Source organism: Chlorocebus sabaeus, chromosome 13 (genome assembly GCF_047675955.1).
Source record: "Chlorocebus sabaeus isolate Y175 chromosome 13, mChlSab1.0.hap1, whole genome shotgun sequence".
Taxonomy (NCBI): Eukaryota; Metazoa; Chordata; class Mammalia; order Primates; family Cercopithecidae; genus Chlorocebus; species Chlorocebus sabaeus.
In genome coordinates, this window is record NC_132916.1 from 29,093,960 (window position 1) to 29,113,111 (window position 19,152).

Consider the following 19,152-nt stretch of genomic DNA (forward strand, 5'->3'; position numbering starts at 1 on the left):
ACTCCAGCCCGGGAGACAAAGCAAGACTCCGTCTCCAAAAAAAAGAAAAAAAAAAAAAAAAAAAAAAAGAAATAATAAGGGAATAATCATTTCTCAGTGGCTGCTTATTCCTAATTGGGGTAGCCAGCCACACAGAAAGAAGTATAGCTACAGAAAAACACTTCATATATAAATTCAAGTAATATAAGGCATTAACTCCATGAACTTAGTGATGAGCCATTAAAACCACAGGATCTTTTAGAAACAATAAAGAACTTAACTGAGGGGGACAGTTCAGAGAAAAAAACTTTATAAGGGGGTCATGAGAGTACACTGAAAGGTTAAACAGTAGCTTGTACATACTTTTATTTTATTAATTAATGGTCAAGATTCCTGAACTTTCTCGATTCTTCTTCATGTACATTTACTTACATGTCTAGGTAAGTAATCATTTCACAAAATTCTAGACACATATGCCCAAATTCACTCTCTTCAGAGAGACTAAAATCTCTTTAGCAATAGTTGATTACCCTGGTCCTTTCAAACAAAACAAACCAGAAGTCAGCAAATTTTTATAACATCGTTATCACTGACAAAAGGCGTCCCACAGAATAAACTACTTAGGAGGTGAAGCCAACAGACACTGCTACCTATTGATTTCCTTTTATTGCGAAACACTTACCTAAGCAGTTTATGACCATTTGTTGTAGCAACTTCAGCAAGGCTTGTTAGAATCTTTAGGTACTGACTTTCACTTTGCTGAGACAAGTGCTCCAGAACTTGCCGTAACTAAATTTTTTATAAATAAAAAAAAAGTGATTACATGGTAATCCATTAAATCTTATTAAACAATTAAGTACTTATTAATTATCTTAAAGCCAATTAGTCTAAATCAAGTCCTTTAGTTATTCTGCCTTGCATAAGTTTAAAAGCTAATATAGAGATATGATGATACACAGTAAAATCTTTGTTGAAAATCACCCAGTTACAAAACAATAGTAAATATAGATAGAATTTTTAAAACACCAAGTATAGTTTTGGAAATTTAATTCTAAACTTCTAAAATAAAAGAGAAATTTAGAGCAATTTTTCTGAGACTTAAACTATCACAAACACATAGCTGAGTAAACTAGTGATTACCAATCGTAATGATATTCCTCCACAGTCTTTTCCTCTTGCCATGGGAACATTTTTTTTTTTTTTTTTAATTTAAAGACAGAGCATCACTGTATCGCCCAGGCTAGAGTGTAGTGGGAAGGGACATGATCTCGGCTCACTGCAGGCTCAACCTCCTAGGCTCAATCCCTCCTCCCAGCTCAGCCTCCCAAAATGCTGGAATTACAGGCGTGATACCACACCCAGACTATTCTAGTTATCTTAAGGAGAGACCAAAGACCCATAGGGCAGAAGATTTATATGGCCAAATACTAGCAAAAACTGTATTAATTATTATCTAACTCATACTTATCCTATAATGCAGATAAGCTAATTATTAAGATATTTGTGACAATAAGCAAAATTACTAAGCTAAGCACATTTGTAAAATGTCATATATGCTAAGCAGAAATAAAGTGTCTTCATTTACAAGCTACTAGCACAAATACATTACCATGTTTTCTCGGAGGTCTTCATTCTGTGTCATTTGAATAATAGTCTGAAAAAGCCTCGGGTGATACTGAATTAACACTTCACAAGTCTCTCCATATCCACCCTAAAAACAAGACTTAAAATTATCCAGGTTTAAAAACAGTCCCTTTTAAAGTTTATATTCTTCACACAATAAAAATCTTTGCACCTACCCTTTCATTGAAAAAAATAATAATTGTTACCACTCCAGTTTCTATTATAAAGATAAGGGGCTCAGAATATAAATTAAAAACATACCTGTACACATAAATCCAGAGGAGTTACTCCATTTTTATCTGGCAGATATTTGGCCCCTCGTAGTAGTAGAATCTGTGCTGTATCTCTCTGACCATGACTGTGTAGAAAGAAAAACAAGTTAAAAAGACAATCTTTTTAAAAGTCTTTCTCTACGAATTATGGATAGTTAATATGAGTCAATGAAGACTAACAACTTTAAAAATTAAGAGGATGTGAAACACATGCTCACAATCAGAAAAACTTCTCTCAAAGTTAAGCCATGCTTTCACTATGTAGACCAGAAAGTGACCTATTAAATTTTAGAATTGAATTTGTGTCACATTTCCTAAAATAGGCATAATATTTTGGGGATAAGTAACTACTACTCAGCCTTCTGCTTTATTTTTTTCTTACATTCACTTCCTAATCCCTCTCTCCACCTTAACTTGACCATTCGCAACTTTAGCCTCACCTTCTTCCTACCACACACATACAAGTCTCTAAGCTTCTTAATCCTCAAGAGTCAAAACAAGAGTACATTTTATGGCACACTTGTAATACATTGTAAAAAAAAAAAAAATTTAAAACAAAGGAAGGAGAAAAGTAAAACCAATGGAAGAGAATCTGAGGAAAAAGGGAACATGAAGTGGGGTTATTAGCCAAAAATGCTATCTAGCTTTGGACCTTCATTTTACCAGCCCACTCAGTTTGGCTTCTGCAGATAGGTATTCAATCTGTCCTAGAATGAATTCTCCTATCCACATGCCTCATTCCCTGATTGCTCTCTCTCGCAGAAATAGAATTGGTAACTATCACTCCAGGGAAATGAATGTTAACGGCTGATTCTTAAGAAATGCCCAGGACCAGGCATGGTGACTCACACCTGTAATCCCAGCACTTTGGGAGGCCAGGGTAGGTGGATTACCTGAGGTCAGGAGTTCCAGACCAGCCTGCCAACATGGTGAAACCCTGTCTCTATTAAAAATTCAAAATTAGCTGGGCATGGTGGCAGGCGCCTGTAATCCCAGCTACTTGGGAGGCTAAGGCAGGAGAATCACTTGAACCCAGGAGGTGGAGGTTGCAGTGAGCCAAGAATGCCCCATTGTACTCCAGCCTGGGTAACAAGAGCGAAACCCTGTCAAAAAAAGAAAGAAAGAGAAAAGAAAGAAAAAAAAAGAAAAGGGAAGGGGGGGAGGGAGGGAGGGGAGGAGAGGAGAAGGGGAGGGGTGGGGAGTGGAGAGGTGGGGAGTGGAGGGGAGGGGAGGGAAGGGAAGGGAAAAGGAAAAGGAAAAGAGAAAGAAAGGTCCAACTAAGTTGTACAGTTTGGAAGAGCATGAATCCAAAAAGTAGTCTGTATATGAGAAAAGCAAGTAATCAAAGCACAGGCGAAACTAGAACTCAGGCACCTGGGCTTCTAGACCAATACTCTTTCCACAATAACATTACCTAAAGAGGCATGTGATTTCACAAAGAAAAACACTACACAGATTTCTCAGAAACTTAAAATTCTCTTTCACAAAATGGCACTGCATGAAGAATAATTTATAGCCAATTGGAATTAAAGTGTTTTTTAAAAAAACTTAATAGTATCCTACTATGAATCTAGTGCCAGAAAACCCTGCAACAGTTATTATAGGTCTATCACTCTCTTGATACTTTATTATTACACTGATTATCTTCCTTAATACCAATAAGCCAGAACTTAAGAATAATATCTAACTTATTCTAGAAAAATCAAAAAAGTAAATCAGCAATCCCTTTGAAAGGAACAATAATCAGTTTTACCAGCATCAAGCAAAAAGTCTTCATCAAGCATCACTTGTCATTCAGCTCAAAGTGTTGGTCAAGATGTTATAAACAATAGCTAATGGTGATTAATGTTTAATTTACACTGTTCCTTTCTTTCACATGCCCAAAAATAGAGGCCAAGTGAAAAGCAACTAACTTGAGCTTAATTTATTTAGGGATATAGTGATACTTTTGCTAGTAGCCAAGGTTCTGAGGAATCCATCTTATAAAACTGTTGAGTTCAATTTTAATGATATCTCTTTTACAGTTCTTTAACATCCATGTGTCCAATTTTTTCCAATTAAATTGTAAACTTCTTGACAGTAGACCTGTTACATTGCACCAGGCATGGCAGTTGTCTTATAACATGTACACAATACATTCAATGAATTGTATTATAGGCTTTAACTTCAGACACCGTTCATTTGACAAATAAATATTAAAGACAACACCGCACTATAGAAAATAACAAGAGACCTGAAACACAATTTATTTAGGATACACTAGGTAATAAGCATTACGCTCAGTCCTCTGTCCAAAGTCTGACTTAGTGCTGACACTGTTATAAGCCTCATTAAATGAAGCAAACAGGAGGCCATTAGCCTGAGACTGTCACTATACTTCTGAGTTCCTCTGTAACAAACTTCAGCTTAACTTGGGAGTATGTATTTTGCAACAAAGAGTGGTTTCAAGAAATTAGACAGCCAATTCTTCACACCATGACCAAATTAGGCAAATACATACATAAGGGTAGCCAGTCACGTGATTTCTCTACTTTGCTTCCATATTCAACCTATAAAAGCTCATTACTTACTGCTGGGAAGAGCTCTCTCACCCGCTTCTGATTCTGAGTGCTGCCTGATTCATGAATCGTTTTTCATTTAAATAAACTTAAAACTTATTTTTTCTAAGATTTTTATTTTAACAGTATTCACCCAATTTTTCAGATGAGAAAACCATGGCTCAAGAATATAATGGAGTTGCTCAAGATGAACAGTTACACGGCAGACCAGAATTTGAATCTGTATCAGTCTGACTCCAAAATCCTTCATCGATATCATGCTGCTCTAGCAAGATAAACAGAGACTGTCCTTTATGTTTTGTGACCTGTAAAAGTAAACAATTTAGTCTCAAGACTCCCGTTCCAAGATGGCCGAATATGAACAGCTCCGGTCTGCAGCTCCCAGAGTGATCAACGCAGAAGATAGGTGATCACTCAATCTGCATTTCCAAATGAGGTACCTGGTTGATCTCATTGGGACTGGTTGGACAGCAGGTGCAGCCCACGGAGGGTGAGCCGAAGCAGGGCAGGGCGTCGCCTCACCTGGGAAGCCCAAGGGGTTGGGGGATTTCCCTTTCCTAGCCAAGGGAAGCCGTGACAGACTACCTGGAAAAACGGGACACTCCTGCCAAAATACTGCACTTTTCCCAAGGTCTTAGCAAACAACACACCAGGAGACTCCGTCCCGTGCCTGGCTCAGCGGGTCCCATGCCCACAGAGCCTTGCTCACTGCTAATGCAGCAGTCTGAGATTGACCTGCCAGGCTGCATGCAGTCTGGCAGGGGTAGGGGCATCCGCCATTACTGAGGCTTGAGTAGGTAAACAAAGCTACCAGAAAGCTCGAACTAGGCAGAGCCCACTGCAGCTCAGCAAGGCCTACTGCCTCTATAGACTCCACCTCTGTGGGCAGGGCATAGCTGAACAAAAGGCAGCAGACAACTTCTGCAGACTTAAATGTCGCTGTCTGACAGCTCGGAAGAGAGCAGTGGTTCTCCCAGCATGGCGTCTGAGCTCTGAGAATGGACAGACTGCCTCCTCAAGTGGGTCCCTGACCCCTGTGTAGCCTAACTGGGAGACACCTCCCAGTAGGGGCCGACAGACACCTCACACAGGAGGGTGCCCCTCTGCGACGAAGCTTCCAGAGGAAGGAACAGGCAGCAATATTTGCTGTTCTGCAACCTCCGCTGGTGATACCCAGGCAAACAGGGTCTAGAATGGACCTCCAGCAAACTCCGACAGACCTGCAGCTGAGGGGTCTGACTGTCAGAAGGAAAACTAACAAACGGAAAGGAATAGTATCAACAACAACAAAAAGGACATCCACACCAAAACTTTATCTGTAGGTCACCAACATCAAAGACCAAAGGTATACAAAACCACAAAGATGGGGAGAAACCAGAGCAGAAAAGCTGAAAATTCTAAAAACCAGAGTGCCTCTCTCCTCCAATGGATCACAGCTCCTCGCCAGCAATGGAACAAAGATGGATGGAGAATGACTTTGACAAGTTGACAGAAGTAGGCTTCAAAAGGTTGGTAATAACTACTTCTCCAAGCTAAAGTAAGATGTTCTAATCCATCACAACGAAACTAAAAACCTTGAAAAAAGGTTACATTAATGGCTAACTAGAATAAACAGTGTAGAGAAGACCTTCAATGACCTGATGGAGCTGAAAACCATGGCTGGAGAACTCTGTAACGCATGCACAAGCTTCAATAGCCAATTTGATCAAGTGTAAGAAAGGATATCAGTGAATGAAGACCAAATTAATGAAATAAAGCGAGAAGACAAGATTAGAGAAAAAAATAGTAAAAATAAATGAACAAAACCTCCAAGAAATATGGGACTACGTGAAAAGACCAAATCTATGTCTGATTGTTGTACCTGAAAGTGGCAGGAAGAATGAAGCCAAACTGGAAAACACTCTTCAGGATATTATCCAGGAGAACTTCCCCAATCTAGCAAGACAGGCCAACATTCAAATTCAGGAAATACAGAGAACACCACAAAGATACTCCTCGAGAAGAGCAACTCCAAGACACATAATTGTCAGATTCACCAAGGCGGAAATGAAGGAAAAAATATTAAGGGCAGCCAGAAAGAAAGGTCGGGTTACCCACAAAGGCAAGTCCATCAGACTAACAGAGGATCTCTCAGCAGAAACCCTACAAGTCAGAAGAGAGTGGGAGCTAATATTCGACATTCTTAAAGAAAATAATTTTCAACTCAGAATTTCCTATCAAGCCAAATTAAGCTTCATAAGTGGAGAAATAAAATCCTTTACAGACATGCAAATGCTGAGAGATTTTGTCACCACCAGACGTGCCTTACAAGAGCTCCTCCTGAAGGAAGCACTAAACATGGAAAGGAACAAACAGTACCAGCCATGGCAAAAACATGCCAAACTGTAAAGACCATCAATGCTATGAAAAAACTGCATCAATTAATAAGCAAAATAATCAGCTAACATAATGACAGGATCAAATTCACACATAACAATATTAACCTTAAATGTAAATGGGCTAAATGCCCCAATTAAAAGACATACTGGCAAACTGGATAAAGGGTCAAGACACATCAGTGTGCTGTATTCAGGAGACCCATCTCACATTCAGAGACACACATAGGCTCAAAAAAGAGGGATGGAAGATCTACCAAGCAAATGGAGAGGAAAAAAAAAAAAAAAAAAAAAAAAAAAAGCAGGGGTTGCAATACTGGATAAAACAGATAAAGTCTGTTTATCAAAAGAGACAAGGCCACTACGTAATGGTAAAGGGATCAATTCAACAAGAAGAGCTAACTATCCTAAATATATAAGCACCCAATACAGGAGCACCCAGATTCATAAACCAAGTCCTTAGAGACATACAAAGAGACTTAGACTCCCACACAATAATAATGGGAGACTTAACCTCACTGTCAAAAATAGACAGATCAACACAACAGAAGGCTAACAAGGATATCCAGGACTTTAACTCAGCTCTGCACCAAGCACACCTAATAAGACATCTACAGAACTTTCCATTCCAAATCAACAGAATATACATTATTCTCAGCACCACATTGCACTTATTCTAAAATTGATCACATAATTGGAAGTAAAGCACTCCTCAGCAAATGTAAAAGAACAGAAATCACACACTGTCTCTCAGAGCACAGTGCAATCAAATTAGAACTCAGGATTAAGAAACTCACTCAAAACCGTACAACTACATGGAAACTGAACAGCCTGTTCCTGAATGACTACTGGGTAAATAACGAAATTAAGGCAGAAATAAAGATGTTCTTTGAAACCAATGAGAACAAAGACACAATGTACCAGAATCTCTGGGACACATTTAAAGCAACATGTAGAGGGAAATTTATAGCACTAAATGCCCACAAGAGAAAGCAGAAAGATCAAAAATCAACACCCTAACATTACAATTAAAAGAACTAGAGAAGCAACAGCAAACAAATTCAAAAGTTAGCAGAGGGCAAGAAATAACTAAGATCAGAGCAGAACTGAAGGAGATAGAGACAGAAAAACAATGAATCCAGGAGCTGTTTTGAACAGAGCAACAAAACAGCTAAACTGCTAGCAAGATTAATAAAGAAGAGAGAGAAGAATCAAATAGACACAGCAAAAAATGATAAAGGGGATATCACCACCTATCCTACAGAAATACAAACTACCATCAGAGAATACTATAAACACCTCTACGCAAATAAACTAGAAAATCTAGAAGAATTGAATAAATTCCTGGACACATATACTTTCCCAAGACTAAACCAGGAAGAAGTTGAATCTCTGAATAGACCAATAACAGGCTCTGAAATTGAGGCAATAATTAATAGCCTACCAACCAAAAAAGTCAGAATAGAAGGATTCACAGCCAAATTCTACCAGAGGTACAAAGAGGAGCTGGTACCATTCCTTCTGAAACTATTCCAATCAATAGAAAAAGAGGGAATCCTCCCTAACTCATTTTATGAAGCCAGCATTTTTTTTAAGATCACTTTGCTGAGGAAAGAAGAGACTGGAGGGAAACAACATAGGAATCAGGGACACCAGTGTAGAGATTACTGAAGTACTCTAAGCAAAAGGTAACAACATTAAGGTGGTTTTGGTTGAGTTAGAAGTTGAGATTCCAAACATATTCTGAAGGTAGAATTTACAGAACTTACTAATAAATTCCAAGTTCACAAAGAGAGAGAGATAAATAAAAAATAACCTAATTACTTCTAATTTAAACAACTGAGAGGATAAGGTTTCTATTGATTAAGATGAGGAAAAACTGGAGGAAAGGTTTGAGGAGGAAAATCTGAAGCTATATTTTGACATGTTAATATCTGAGATTCTGCAGTACTTCTAAGTGATGATGTTAATCAGGGAGATGGACATTCAAATCTGGAGCTTCAAAAAAAGGTCTGATCTAAAGATAACCCTTCAAGATAGGATATGATTACAGGGAATCAAATGATGGTATTATTCATAAATTCAGGACACTATGGAAGGAACTTGTTTTCGAGCCAAGCACCCAAATCATAAATATAAGGTTAAGAAAGTGGCTGGAATCAGAAAGATCTGGAAGTCTAGAAACCCAAAAGCCCCTGAATTCTAATACAGGGTTGTTAAACAGATGATCTGAATCGGTCTCATCAAAGGAACATGAGAGACCCCAAAAAAGAAGCTAAACAAGAAAAAATGCAGGTCTTTCAACCTAAAACCAACTTCCAATAAAATGATATAAAACAGAAAAAAAGAAGAAGAGAGGAGCTTTCTGGAGAGCTCTATAGAGGGATAAAAAGGCCGAAATAAATATTACAATTCATATAATTTAAATCAAAAAGAAGAATCACTATAGTGTTCTGTGAACTGATGCTAACTGCAAACTACACTTACATAATACATAATAGATAGGTGTGTATGTATTTTTATATATGTGTGTGGGTGTGACAGCATGTGTATAATTATACTATTAGCTCCTTAGGGACTAGAGTTTATTACTGTTTTACACACCTACAACAATGCATGACACAGTGAGTGCTAACTAAACATTTGATGAATACATGAATGAATAAGTGAACGAAATGCACACGTCAAGAAAATGAACCAATACAGAAATACGAAAATAACTTGATGTATTACAACATCTAACAAGACTGACTCAAGATATTTTTTTGGTTATAGATACAGAGAAATAAAGACATGGCTTTGGATCAAGATATATTCCAACAGCTTATCCCACTGGAAATGACCTGGTTACAGAATACAGTAAACTATGGGAATTACCAGGTTACCAATTTGTCTTTTGTTAATAAGTACTTAGTCTAAAATTGAAGTAATCAAGCAAATCAAAAGCTCCCACATATAACATAAAAGCAATGGCAATTAAATATAACAGAAAATACTTTTCCTCATGCAGTTAAGTAATAGAACCATAACACTTCATCTTAAAAGAGAGATTATACTTACTCTTAAAAGACAGCACAATATTTGTGGGAAAACGAGAGCTTTAGAAAATACACAGAAATATGTGTGTCTAGAAACAGAGTATACATACATCTGGAAATAAATTTCTTTATATACATACATATACACAAGTATATACAGCATCTGGAAATATAAAATACCATACCTGCAAGCAAAGTACAATGGAGTTGCTCCTGATACATTTGGCCTGTTAATATCAGCACCACTGTCTAGCAAGCATTGCACTGTCTGAGGGGGAAAAAGAATAATTAAAAGTAAAGCCAGAGGAATGAAACAAAAGATACAATTACCACAATTTTAGTCCATATAAGGAAAGTTCTTTCCACAGCTTGAAGCTTTACATAGGAACTGACTGGACATGTGACAATTCCTACGGCTGAGCAAATTCAACTTTTTGTAAGCTCTAAGTTTCTCAGGCACAACACAATACATGTGGAATTCTCAATGTAATAGAAACTGTGCTAATCTGGAAGTCTTTAGAGCAGCACTGTATCAAAAGTAGTCAGTAGTCACATATGGCCACCAAGTACTTGAAATGTGGCTAGTACAGCTAAGAAACTAAAATTTTAATTGTATTTAATTATAGTTCATTTGAATCTAAATAGTCACATGTGGCTAGTGAATTGGACCCTACTGCTTTAGACATTTAAATTTAAATTGCTTTAAATACCAGAATTCTACACCTCTAAAAAAATAAGTACCAGAGTAAAACTTTCCCAAAGTCAAGAGAATAATTATTAAAATACAAAATTTTTAAAAGCTAAGAAACCCTTTTGCTATTAACAGTAGCATATACAGGCTCAATTTCACTGATTGCCATTAATACATACTTAGTCCCCTAAGTTCTACTCCTCCAATCATTTGACTCATACTAAAAGAGTACGCTAATATAAAATCTTAAAAATACGTATCTGTTGATTAAGGAAAGGATAGGGTCCAGTTGAAAACCTTTTAAAAAAAAACTTATATGGTTTTATTCCTAAAATTCTAATTTGAGTTTTTCCTGCAAAAAGGAAGAAAATGTAAAAACATAAAACATGAGGCAATAGGTGGCTTGAGGCCAGCAGTTTGAGACCAGTTTATTCTATATAGTGAGACCCCATTTTTACAAAAACATTAAAAAATGAGCTAGTCATGGTAGCACATCATAATAGTAGGCCTAGCTACTCAGGAGGCTGAGGCGGGAGGATCGTTTGAGCCCAGGAGCTCAAGGTTACTATGAACTATATTACACCACTGCACTCCAGCCTGGACAACAGAGCAAGGCCCCTTAATAAAATAGTTTGAAATTAGACATTTATTACTTCTGGATTGAACATATCTGTTCATCTTTTTTGCTGCTTTTAAAAAAAACACAATGTCCGTAAAATAATAAAACTAAACACCTAAAGGAAGAAGAGCAAGAAAGAAAACAACAGCATACTGGATAAGTCAGTAAGTTTTGGAAATACAGCAAGCAAATGGAGAAATAGTAACCCACTTAGCAGATCAAAGAAAGCCGAAGTCTAACTGCCCACAAATGGAGATTCCAACAATAAGCAACTAAATTCTTACTACAGAACACACACATTAAGAGAGAGAAAAAAAAAAAAGGAATAGAGGAAATTGGAAGTACCAGGTACCTTGGAATATAGGAATGGTTATGTAGAGCTAAAAATAGGAGGAATAGTTGAAAGTCAATAAAAGAAACAGGCTCTCCCTTAGGACCTTTCTTCCCATCCCATCCAGTTAGTTACTATCCCTCTTTAAACTGTCTCAGAAGATGGGAAGTTTATTCTCTGCACAAAGTGAACAGAGAGTCTCTGGAATGGGAGACAAGAAACACAGGTGGAGCAAAGATGAGGAGCCATCTTGAAAACAACAAATTAAGTGAAAACCTCCAGCCTCCACGTTCCAACTAGGCTCCCAGAAATCCAGCAGGCAGGCTTAAAAACCTCAGGTAGACGGAATTAAAAGCTTCCTCTCAATACTGGCATCAGAAAAGAATCTTACAGATACTGGCATTAGAAAGTCCCCAGTGAAACAGCTCAGTTCAGCCAGACACGGTGGCTCATGCCTGTAGTTCTAAGACTTTGGAAAACCAAGGTGGAAAGATCATTTGAGGCCAGGAGTTCAAAACAAGCCTGGGCAATTTAGAGAGATCCCATTTCCACAACAAAATTTTAAAATTAGCCAAGCATGGTGCTGCATGCAAGACACTATCTGTAAAGCAAGACCCTATGTCTAAAAAGAAATAAAAATTAAAAATAAAGAAACAGCCCAATTCAGAACAATGGGTCATCCCCAACCAAGGTTAAAATTTCCCTCTGGGAACATGAGGCAATTTTTTTATTTTTATGACCGCGGAAGGGAAACAGCTATTGGCAGCTAGTGGGTAGAGGTCAGGGATGCAGCTAAACATCCTAAAATGCAGATGACAGCCCCCACAACAAAGAATTATCAGATCCAAAATACCAATAGTGTTGAGACTGAGAAACCTTGGTATACAGTCAAACCAAGTAGTCAACAAACTCAACTCATATACACAACGCTTCCAGTCAACATTTGAGTGCCTCACCATTATACACGAATGAACAGACAATATTTAAAATACAACTGAAGCAGGCCTCTAACCTGAAAAACAAAAATTACAACAAACCAAAAAATGGAACTCAGAATAACAAAGACAGTAAAGGGAACCAAAGAAAACAATAAAAATTAGAAAAGTAACTGACAACCTCAAACAGAAAAGAAATTATGCCATGGAATGAGAAAAGGAAGTTGGGTAGAAAATATTCAGGGAATGAGAAATCAAAAATACAATGCAATAAGTAGAAATTCAACAGAAGTTTAAAAAGAAAATGTTCAGGAATTCTACAAAGTAGAATAAAAAGGCAAAATAGAAAATAGGAAAGATGAGAAAATTTGTGAATCAATCAAGGGAGACATACTGCAGAAAATGAGAATAAAGAAAAGAAAGGGGGTGAGGGATCAAAGGGGAATAACCAAGAAATAATACAAAAAAGGCTCCCAGAACTGAAAGACATCAGGTATCAGGTTTAAAAGGCTCAACAAATGTCTAGTCTATCAAATTAAAAGATCTTCAACAAGGCATGTCAAAGCGAAATTTCATGATAACATCAGGGATAAAAGATTCCAGAGATAAACAAAAATCATGTGGGCATTAAACTTCTCAACAGCAACACAGAAATCTAAAATGTAAAAAGCCTTCAAAATTGTAAGATATATTACTCTATATGCAGAATTCTACAGCCAACTACACTATTATTCAAATAGATGCTTACAAATAAAAAAGTTTAACTATTTTATTTTTTAAATTACATTCAATGCACCTTTTCTCAAGAAGCTACTGAAGTATATCCTCCTCCAAAGAAAGAGAATAAACCAAAATAGAAGACATGGAATCTAGAATATGGAGATCAAACATGGGAGAGACACTAAGATTATTTCTAGGTTTAGAGGGTGATATGGGTTGGATTTGCGTCCCTGCCAAAATCTCCCGTTGAATTGGAGGAAGGGACCTGGTGAGAGGTGACTGGAGCATGGGGACAGATTTCCCCCTTGCTGCTCTCATGAGATCTCATGTTATAAAAGTGTGTGGCACATCCCCCCTCACGCTCTTTCTCTCTCTCTCCTGCCACCATGTGAAGAAGGTGCTTGCTTCCCCCTTTGCCTTCCACCATGATTGTAAGTTTCCTGAGGTCTCATAGTCATGTTTCCTGTTAAGCCAGCAGAACTCTGAGTCAATTAAATGTCTTTTCTTCACAAATTACTCAGTCTCTAGTAGTTCTTTACAGCAGTGTGAAAAACTGACTAATATAGAAAATTGGTACCAGGAGTGGGACACTCCTATAAAGACACTTGAAAATGTGGAATCGACTTTGGAACTGGGTAAGCGGTAGAGGTTGGAAGAGTCTGGAGGGCTCTGAAGAAAACAGTAAGATGTGGGAAAGTTTGGAACTTCCTAGAGACTTGTTTGATGGTTTTGATCAAACTGCTGATAGTGATACGGACAATGACGTCCAGGCTGAGGTGATCTCAGACAGAGATAAGGAACTTACTGGCAATTGGAGTAAAGGTCACTCTTGCTATGCTTTAGCAAAAAGGGAGTGGAAGCATTTTGCCCCTGCCCTAGAGATCTGTGAAACTTTAAACTTGAGACAGATGAATTAGGGTATCTGGTGGAAGAAATTTCCCCCTTTTTTTTTTTTTGAGATGAAGTCTCGCTCTGTCTCCCAGGCTGGAGTGTAACGGCATGATCTCGGCTCACTGCAACCTCTCAGGTTCCAGCAATTCTCCCGCCTCCCAAGTAGCTGGGATTATAGGTGTGCACCCTCTCAGGTTCCAGCAATTCTCCCGCCTCCCAAGTAGCTGGGATTATAGGTGTGCACCACCACGCCCCACTAATTTTTTCTGTTTTTAGTAGAGATGGGGTCTCACCCTGTTGGACAGGCTGGTCTTGAAGACCTGACCTCAAGTGATCCACCCACCTTGGCCTCCTAAAGTGCTGGGATTACAGGTGTGACCCAGCATGCCCAGACTCTGGTGGAAGAAATTTCTAACCAGCAAAGCATTCAAGATGTGACCTAGCTTATTCTGAAAGCATTCACTTATACGCATTCACAAAGAGATGGTTTGAAATTGGAATATGTTTAAAAGGGAAACAGAGGGCCAGGCACTGTGGCTCACGCCTGTAATCCCAGCACTTTGGGAGACCGAGGTGGGCGGATCACCTGAAGTCAGGAGTTTTAGACCAGCTTGGCCAACATGGTGAAACCCCACCTCTACTCTAAATACAAAAATTAGCCAGGCGTGGTGGTAGGTTCCTGTAATCCCAGCTACTCAGGAGGCTGAGGCAGGAGAATTGCTTGAACCCAGGAGGCAGAGATTGCAGTGAGCCAAGATCACCGCATTGCACTCCAGCCTGGGCAACAAGAGCAAAACACAACTCAAAAAAAAAAAAAAAAAAAAGATAGAGCATAAACGTATGGAAAACGTGCAGCCTGATCAGGCAGTAGAAAAGAAAAACCCATTTTCTGGGGAGAAATTCAAGCCAGGTGCAGAAGTGTACATAAGTAATAAGGAGTTGAAAGTTAATAACCAAGACAACAGGAAAAACATCTCCAGGGCATGTCACAGACCTTCAGTGCAGCCCCACACATCAGAGGCCTGGAGGCCTAGGAGGGAAAAATGGCTTCACAGGCCAGACCCAGGGCCCCACTGCTCTGAGCAGCTTCAGGACTCTGCATCCTAAATGCTCCAGTGCCAGCTCCAGCCATGGCTAAAGGGGGCCAAGGTACAGCTCAGGTCACTGCTTTAGAGGGTGCAAGCCCAAGCCTTAAAGCTTCCATGTGGTGTTGGGCCTGCAGGTGTGCACAGAAGGCAAGAGACGATGTTTTGGAACCTCTGCCTAGATTTCACAGGATGTATGGAAATGCCCGGCTACCCAGGCAAAAGTCTGCTACAGGAGTAGAGCCCCCATGGAGAACCTCTAGTAGGGCAGTGCAGACGGGAAATGTGGAGTTAGAACCCCTCACACTGAATCCCCACCGGAGCACTGCCTAGTAGAGCTGTGAGAAGAGGGTCACCACCCTCCAGACCCAAGAATAGGAGACCCACTGACAGCTTGCACTGTGCACCTGAAAAAGCCACAGGTACTCAACGTCAGCCTGTGAAAGAAATCTAGGGGGCTGTACCCTGCTGAGTCACAGGGGCGGAGCTACCCAAGGCCTCAGGATCCTAACCCATGCATCAGTGTGCCCCGGATATAAGACACAGAATCAAAGGAAATTATTTTGGAGTTTTAAGATTTAACAACAGCCCTGCTAGGTTTCACACTTGCATGGGGCCTATAGCCTCTGTGTTTTGGCCAATTTCTCCCACTTGGAGCATTCACTCAATTCCTGTACCCTCACTGTATCTTGGAAGTAACTAATTTGTTTTTGATTTTACAGGCTTATAGGCAGAAGGGACTTATCTGTCTCAGATGAGACTTTGAACTGTGGACTTCTGACTTAATGCTGAAATGAGTTAAGACTGGAGGACTGTTGAGAAGGGAAATTGTATTTTCCAACGTGAGAAGAACATGAGATTTGGGAGGGGTTGGGGTGGAATGATATGGTTTGGATTTGTGTCCCCGCTAAATCTCATGTCAAATTGGAAGAGGGGCCTGGTGGGAGGTGACTGGATCATGGGGGCGGATTTCTCCCTTGCTGCTCTTGTGCTAGTGAATGAGTTCTCACAAGATCTGTAGGTTTAAAAGTGTGTGGCATGCCCCCCTCACACACTCTGTCTCCTGCTGCCATGTGAAGAAGCTGCCTGATTCCCCTTCATCTTCCACCATGATTGTAAGTTTCCTGAGGCCTTCCAGTCATGCTTCCTGTTAAGCCTACAGAACTGTGAGTCAATTAAAACTCTTTTCTTCTTCAATTACCCAGACTCAGGTACTTCTTTGTATCAGGTGAAAATGAACTAACATATGGAGGAGAAAAAAAGATGTTACTGACAAACTATCTAATGAATCTGTCTTTGTAGAAGAGAGTATGAAGAGATATTTTATAGGAGCATATAGATGAAGAAATGCTGATCCATACAAAGAAAATTGAGCAAAGTCAATTATTCAAGAAAAATAGTCATCCTCAAAAAAGAACGTTATTACAGTATTGACTGAGCAGTAAATAATACTTTAACTATATATAACCAATATTGTCTAATCAAAACTTATAAATCATTTACCATAACAAGAAATGATTAAATAATATCTAAAAGTCATAAACTAAGAAAGAGTCACGGAAGTTTATCATTTGGAAATACGTACTAAAGGAAAAGTTTAAAAAGTTGAAAATTGTTGCCTCTGGTGATCATGGCTTGACAAAGAGGAAGGGTGGTTCAAAGGACTAGCATCCTTATTAGAAGATTTTAATACTAATAAAATATTTTTAAGACATAGTATTCACATGTCTATTTAAATTTACTTCTATCTCAACATTAATTCTATAATCTATGTAATAAAAACACTGTTATATAAAACTACATTATTATCTATGTAATTCCTCTAAACTGAAAACAAGTAGTGAAGTATAGCTTACAAATATAAGAAAAACAAGTATTTCGGTCACTATTTTATAAGAGGACTATGTGGGACTTCTAATCATGGCTTTCCTCTGATCATTGACCTAGAAGCGGTGTCTGTAAGGTCCCAAAATAGAAGTAAGATGGAGAGTAGCAACAGTGTTCCCTACTGTTATAAAAATTATAGAAAATAAGCCTGCCAACCAAAAAAAAACCCAGGACCAGAAGAATTCACAGCTGAATTCCACCAGATATACAAAGAAAAGCTGCTACCATTCCCATTCAAACTATTCCAAAAAATTGAGAAGGGACTACTCCCTAACTCATTCTATGAAGTCAGCATTATCCTGATACCAAAACCTGGCAGAGATACAACAAAAAAAAGAAAATGTCCCAAGGATGCAAGGTTGGTTCAATATACACAAATCGATAAATGTGATTCAGCACATAAGCAGAAATAAAGACAAAAACCACGTATCTCAACAGATGCAGAAAAGGCTTTTGATAAAATTCAACATCCATTTGTGTGTATGTGTTTTTTTTAAACTTTCAATAAACTAGGTATTTAAGGAACATAGCTCAAAATAACACGAACCATCTATGACAAACTCAGAGCCAGTGTCATAATTAATGGGCAAAAGCTGGAAGCATTACCTTGAAAACCAACATAAGACAAGGATGCTGTCTCTCACCACTCCTATTCAATGTAGTATTGGAAGTTCTGGCCAGGGCAATCAGCAAGAGAAAAAAACAAAAGGCCAAACAAATAGGAAGAAAAGAAGTCAAACTATCCCTGTTTGCAGATGACATAACACTAGATTTAGAAAATCCCACAGTCTCAGCCCAAAAGCTACTTAAGCCAATTAACAATCTCAACAAAGCCTCAGAATACAAAAATCAATGTGGAAAAATCACTAGCATTCCTATACACTAAGAGTCAAGCTGAGGGCAAGTCAGGAATGAACTCCCATTCACAACTGCCACAAAAAGAATAAAATAACTAGGAATACAACTGACTAGGGAGGTGAAAGATCTCTACAAGGAGAACTACAAACCACTCATCAGAGATGATACAAACAAATGGAAAAACATCCCAGGCTCACGGACAGGAAGAATCATCAGTAAAATGGCTATACTGCCCAAAGCAATTTATATAGATTCAATGCTATTCCTATTAAACCACAATTGATGTACTTCACAGAACTAGAGAAAACTATTTTAAAATTCATATGAAACCAAAAAAGAGCCCAAATAGACAAGGCAATCCTAAGCAGAAAGAAAAGTTGGAGGCATCACACTACCCAACTTTAAACTATACTACAGGGACATATAGTGAGCAAAACAGTATGGTACTGATACAAAAACAGACACATAAACCAATGAAACAGAACAGAAAACCCACAGATAAGACCGCACCCTGACAACTATCTGATCTTCCACTAAACCTGACAAAAACAAGCAATGGGGAAAGGAATTCCCTATTCAATAAATGGTGTTGGAATAACTGGTTAGCTATAGTTAAACAACTGAAACTGAACCCCTTCCTTACATCATACACAAAAATTAACTCAAGATGGATTAAAGACTTAAATGTAAAACCCAGGCCAGGTACAGTGGCTCACGCTTATAATCCCAGTACTTTGGAAAGCAGAGGCAGGTAGATCATGAGGTCAAAAGTTCGAGATCAGCCTGATCAACATGGTGAAACCCCGTCTCTACTAACAGTACAAAAATTAGCCAGGCGTGGTGGCACGCACCTGTAATCCCAGCTACTCAGGAGGCTGGGGCAGAAGAATCACTTGAATCCGGGAGGTGGAGGTTGCAGTGAGCCGAGATCGTGCCACTGCACTCCAGTCTGGGCAACAAAGCGAGACTCTGTCTCAAAAAAAAAAAAAAAAAAAAGCAAAACTCAAAACCATAAAACCCTGGAAAACAATGTAGGCAATACCATTCAGGACTTAGGCATGGGCAAAGATTTCCTGACAAAGATGCCAAAAGCAATTGGAACAAAAGTAAAAACTGAAAAGCTGGGATCTAATTAAACTAAAGAGTTTCTGCATAGCAAAAAAAGCTATCATCAGAATAAACAGAAAACCTACAGAACAAGAGAAAATTTCTGCAAACTATGCATCTGACAAAAGTCTAATATCCACCATCTACAAGGAATTTAAATTTACAAAAAACAACAACCCCATT

At 38.6% G+C, this 19,152-nt stretch overlaps 1 protein-coding gene across 7 annotated transcripts in view; it reads right to left on the reverse strand.

Moving 5' to 3' along the window:
• HACE1 (HECT domain and ankyrin repeat containing E3 ubiquitin protein ligase 1) overlaps window positions 1-19,152 on the reverse strand; it is a 127,315-nt gene that overhangs the window by 67,967 nt on the left and 40,196 nt on the right. For all 7 annotated transcript variants that reach the window (XM_008007480.3, XM_008007482.3, XM_008007477.3 and 4 more), the window contains 4 exons: window positions 10,031-10,113; window positions 1,864-1,960; window positions 1,589-1,690; window positions 662-768 (listed from right to left, as the gene is read on the reverse strand). In XM_008007480.3, the coding sequence (XP_008005671.3) occupies window positions 662-768; window positions 1,589-1,690; window positions 1,864-1,960; window positions 10,031-10,113 (389 nt within the window). The remainder of the gene's footprint in view (window positions 1-661; window positions 769-1,588; window positions 1,691-1,863; window positions 1,961-10,030; window positions 10,114-19,152) is intronic.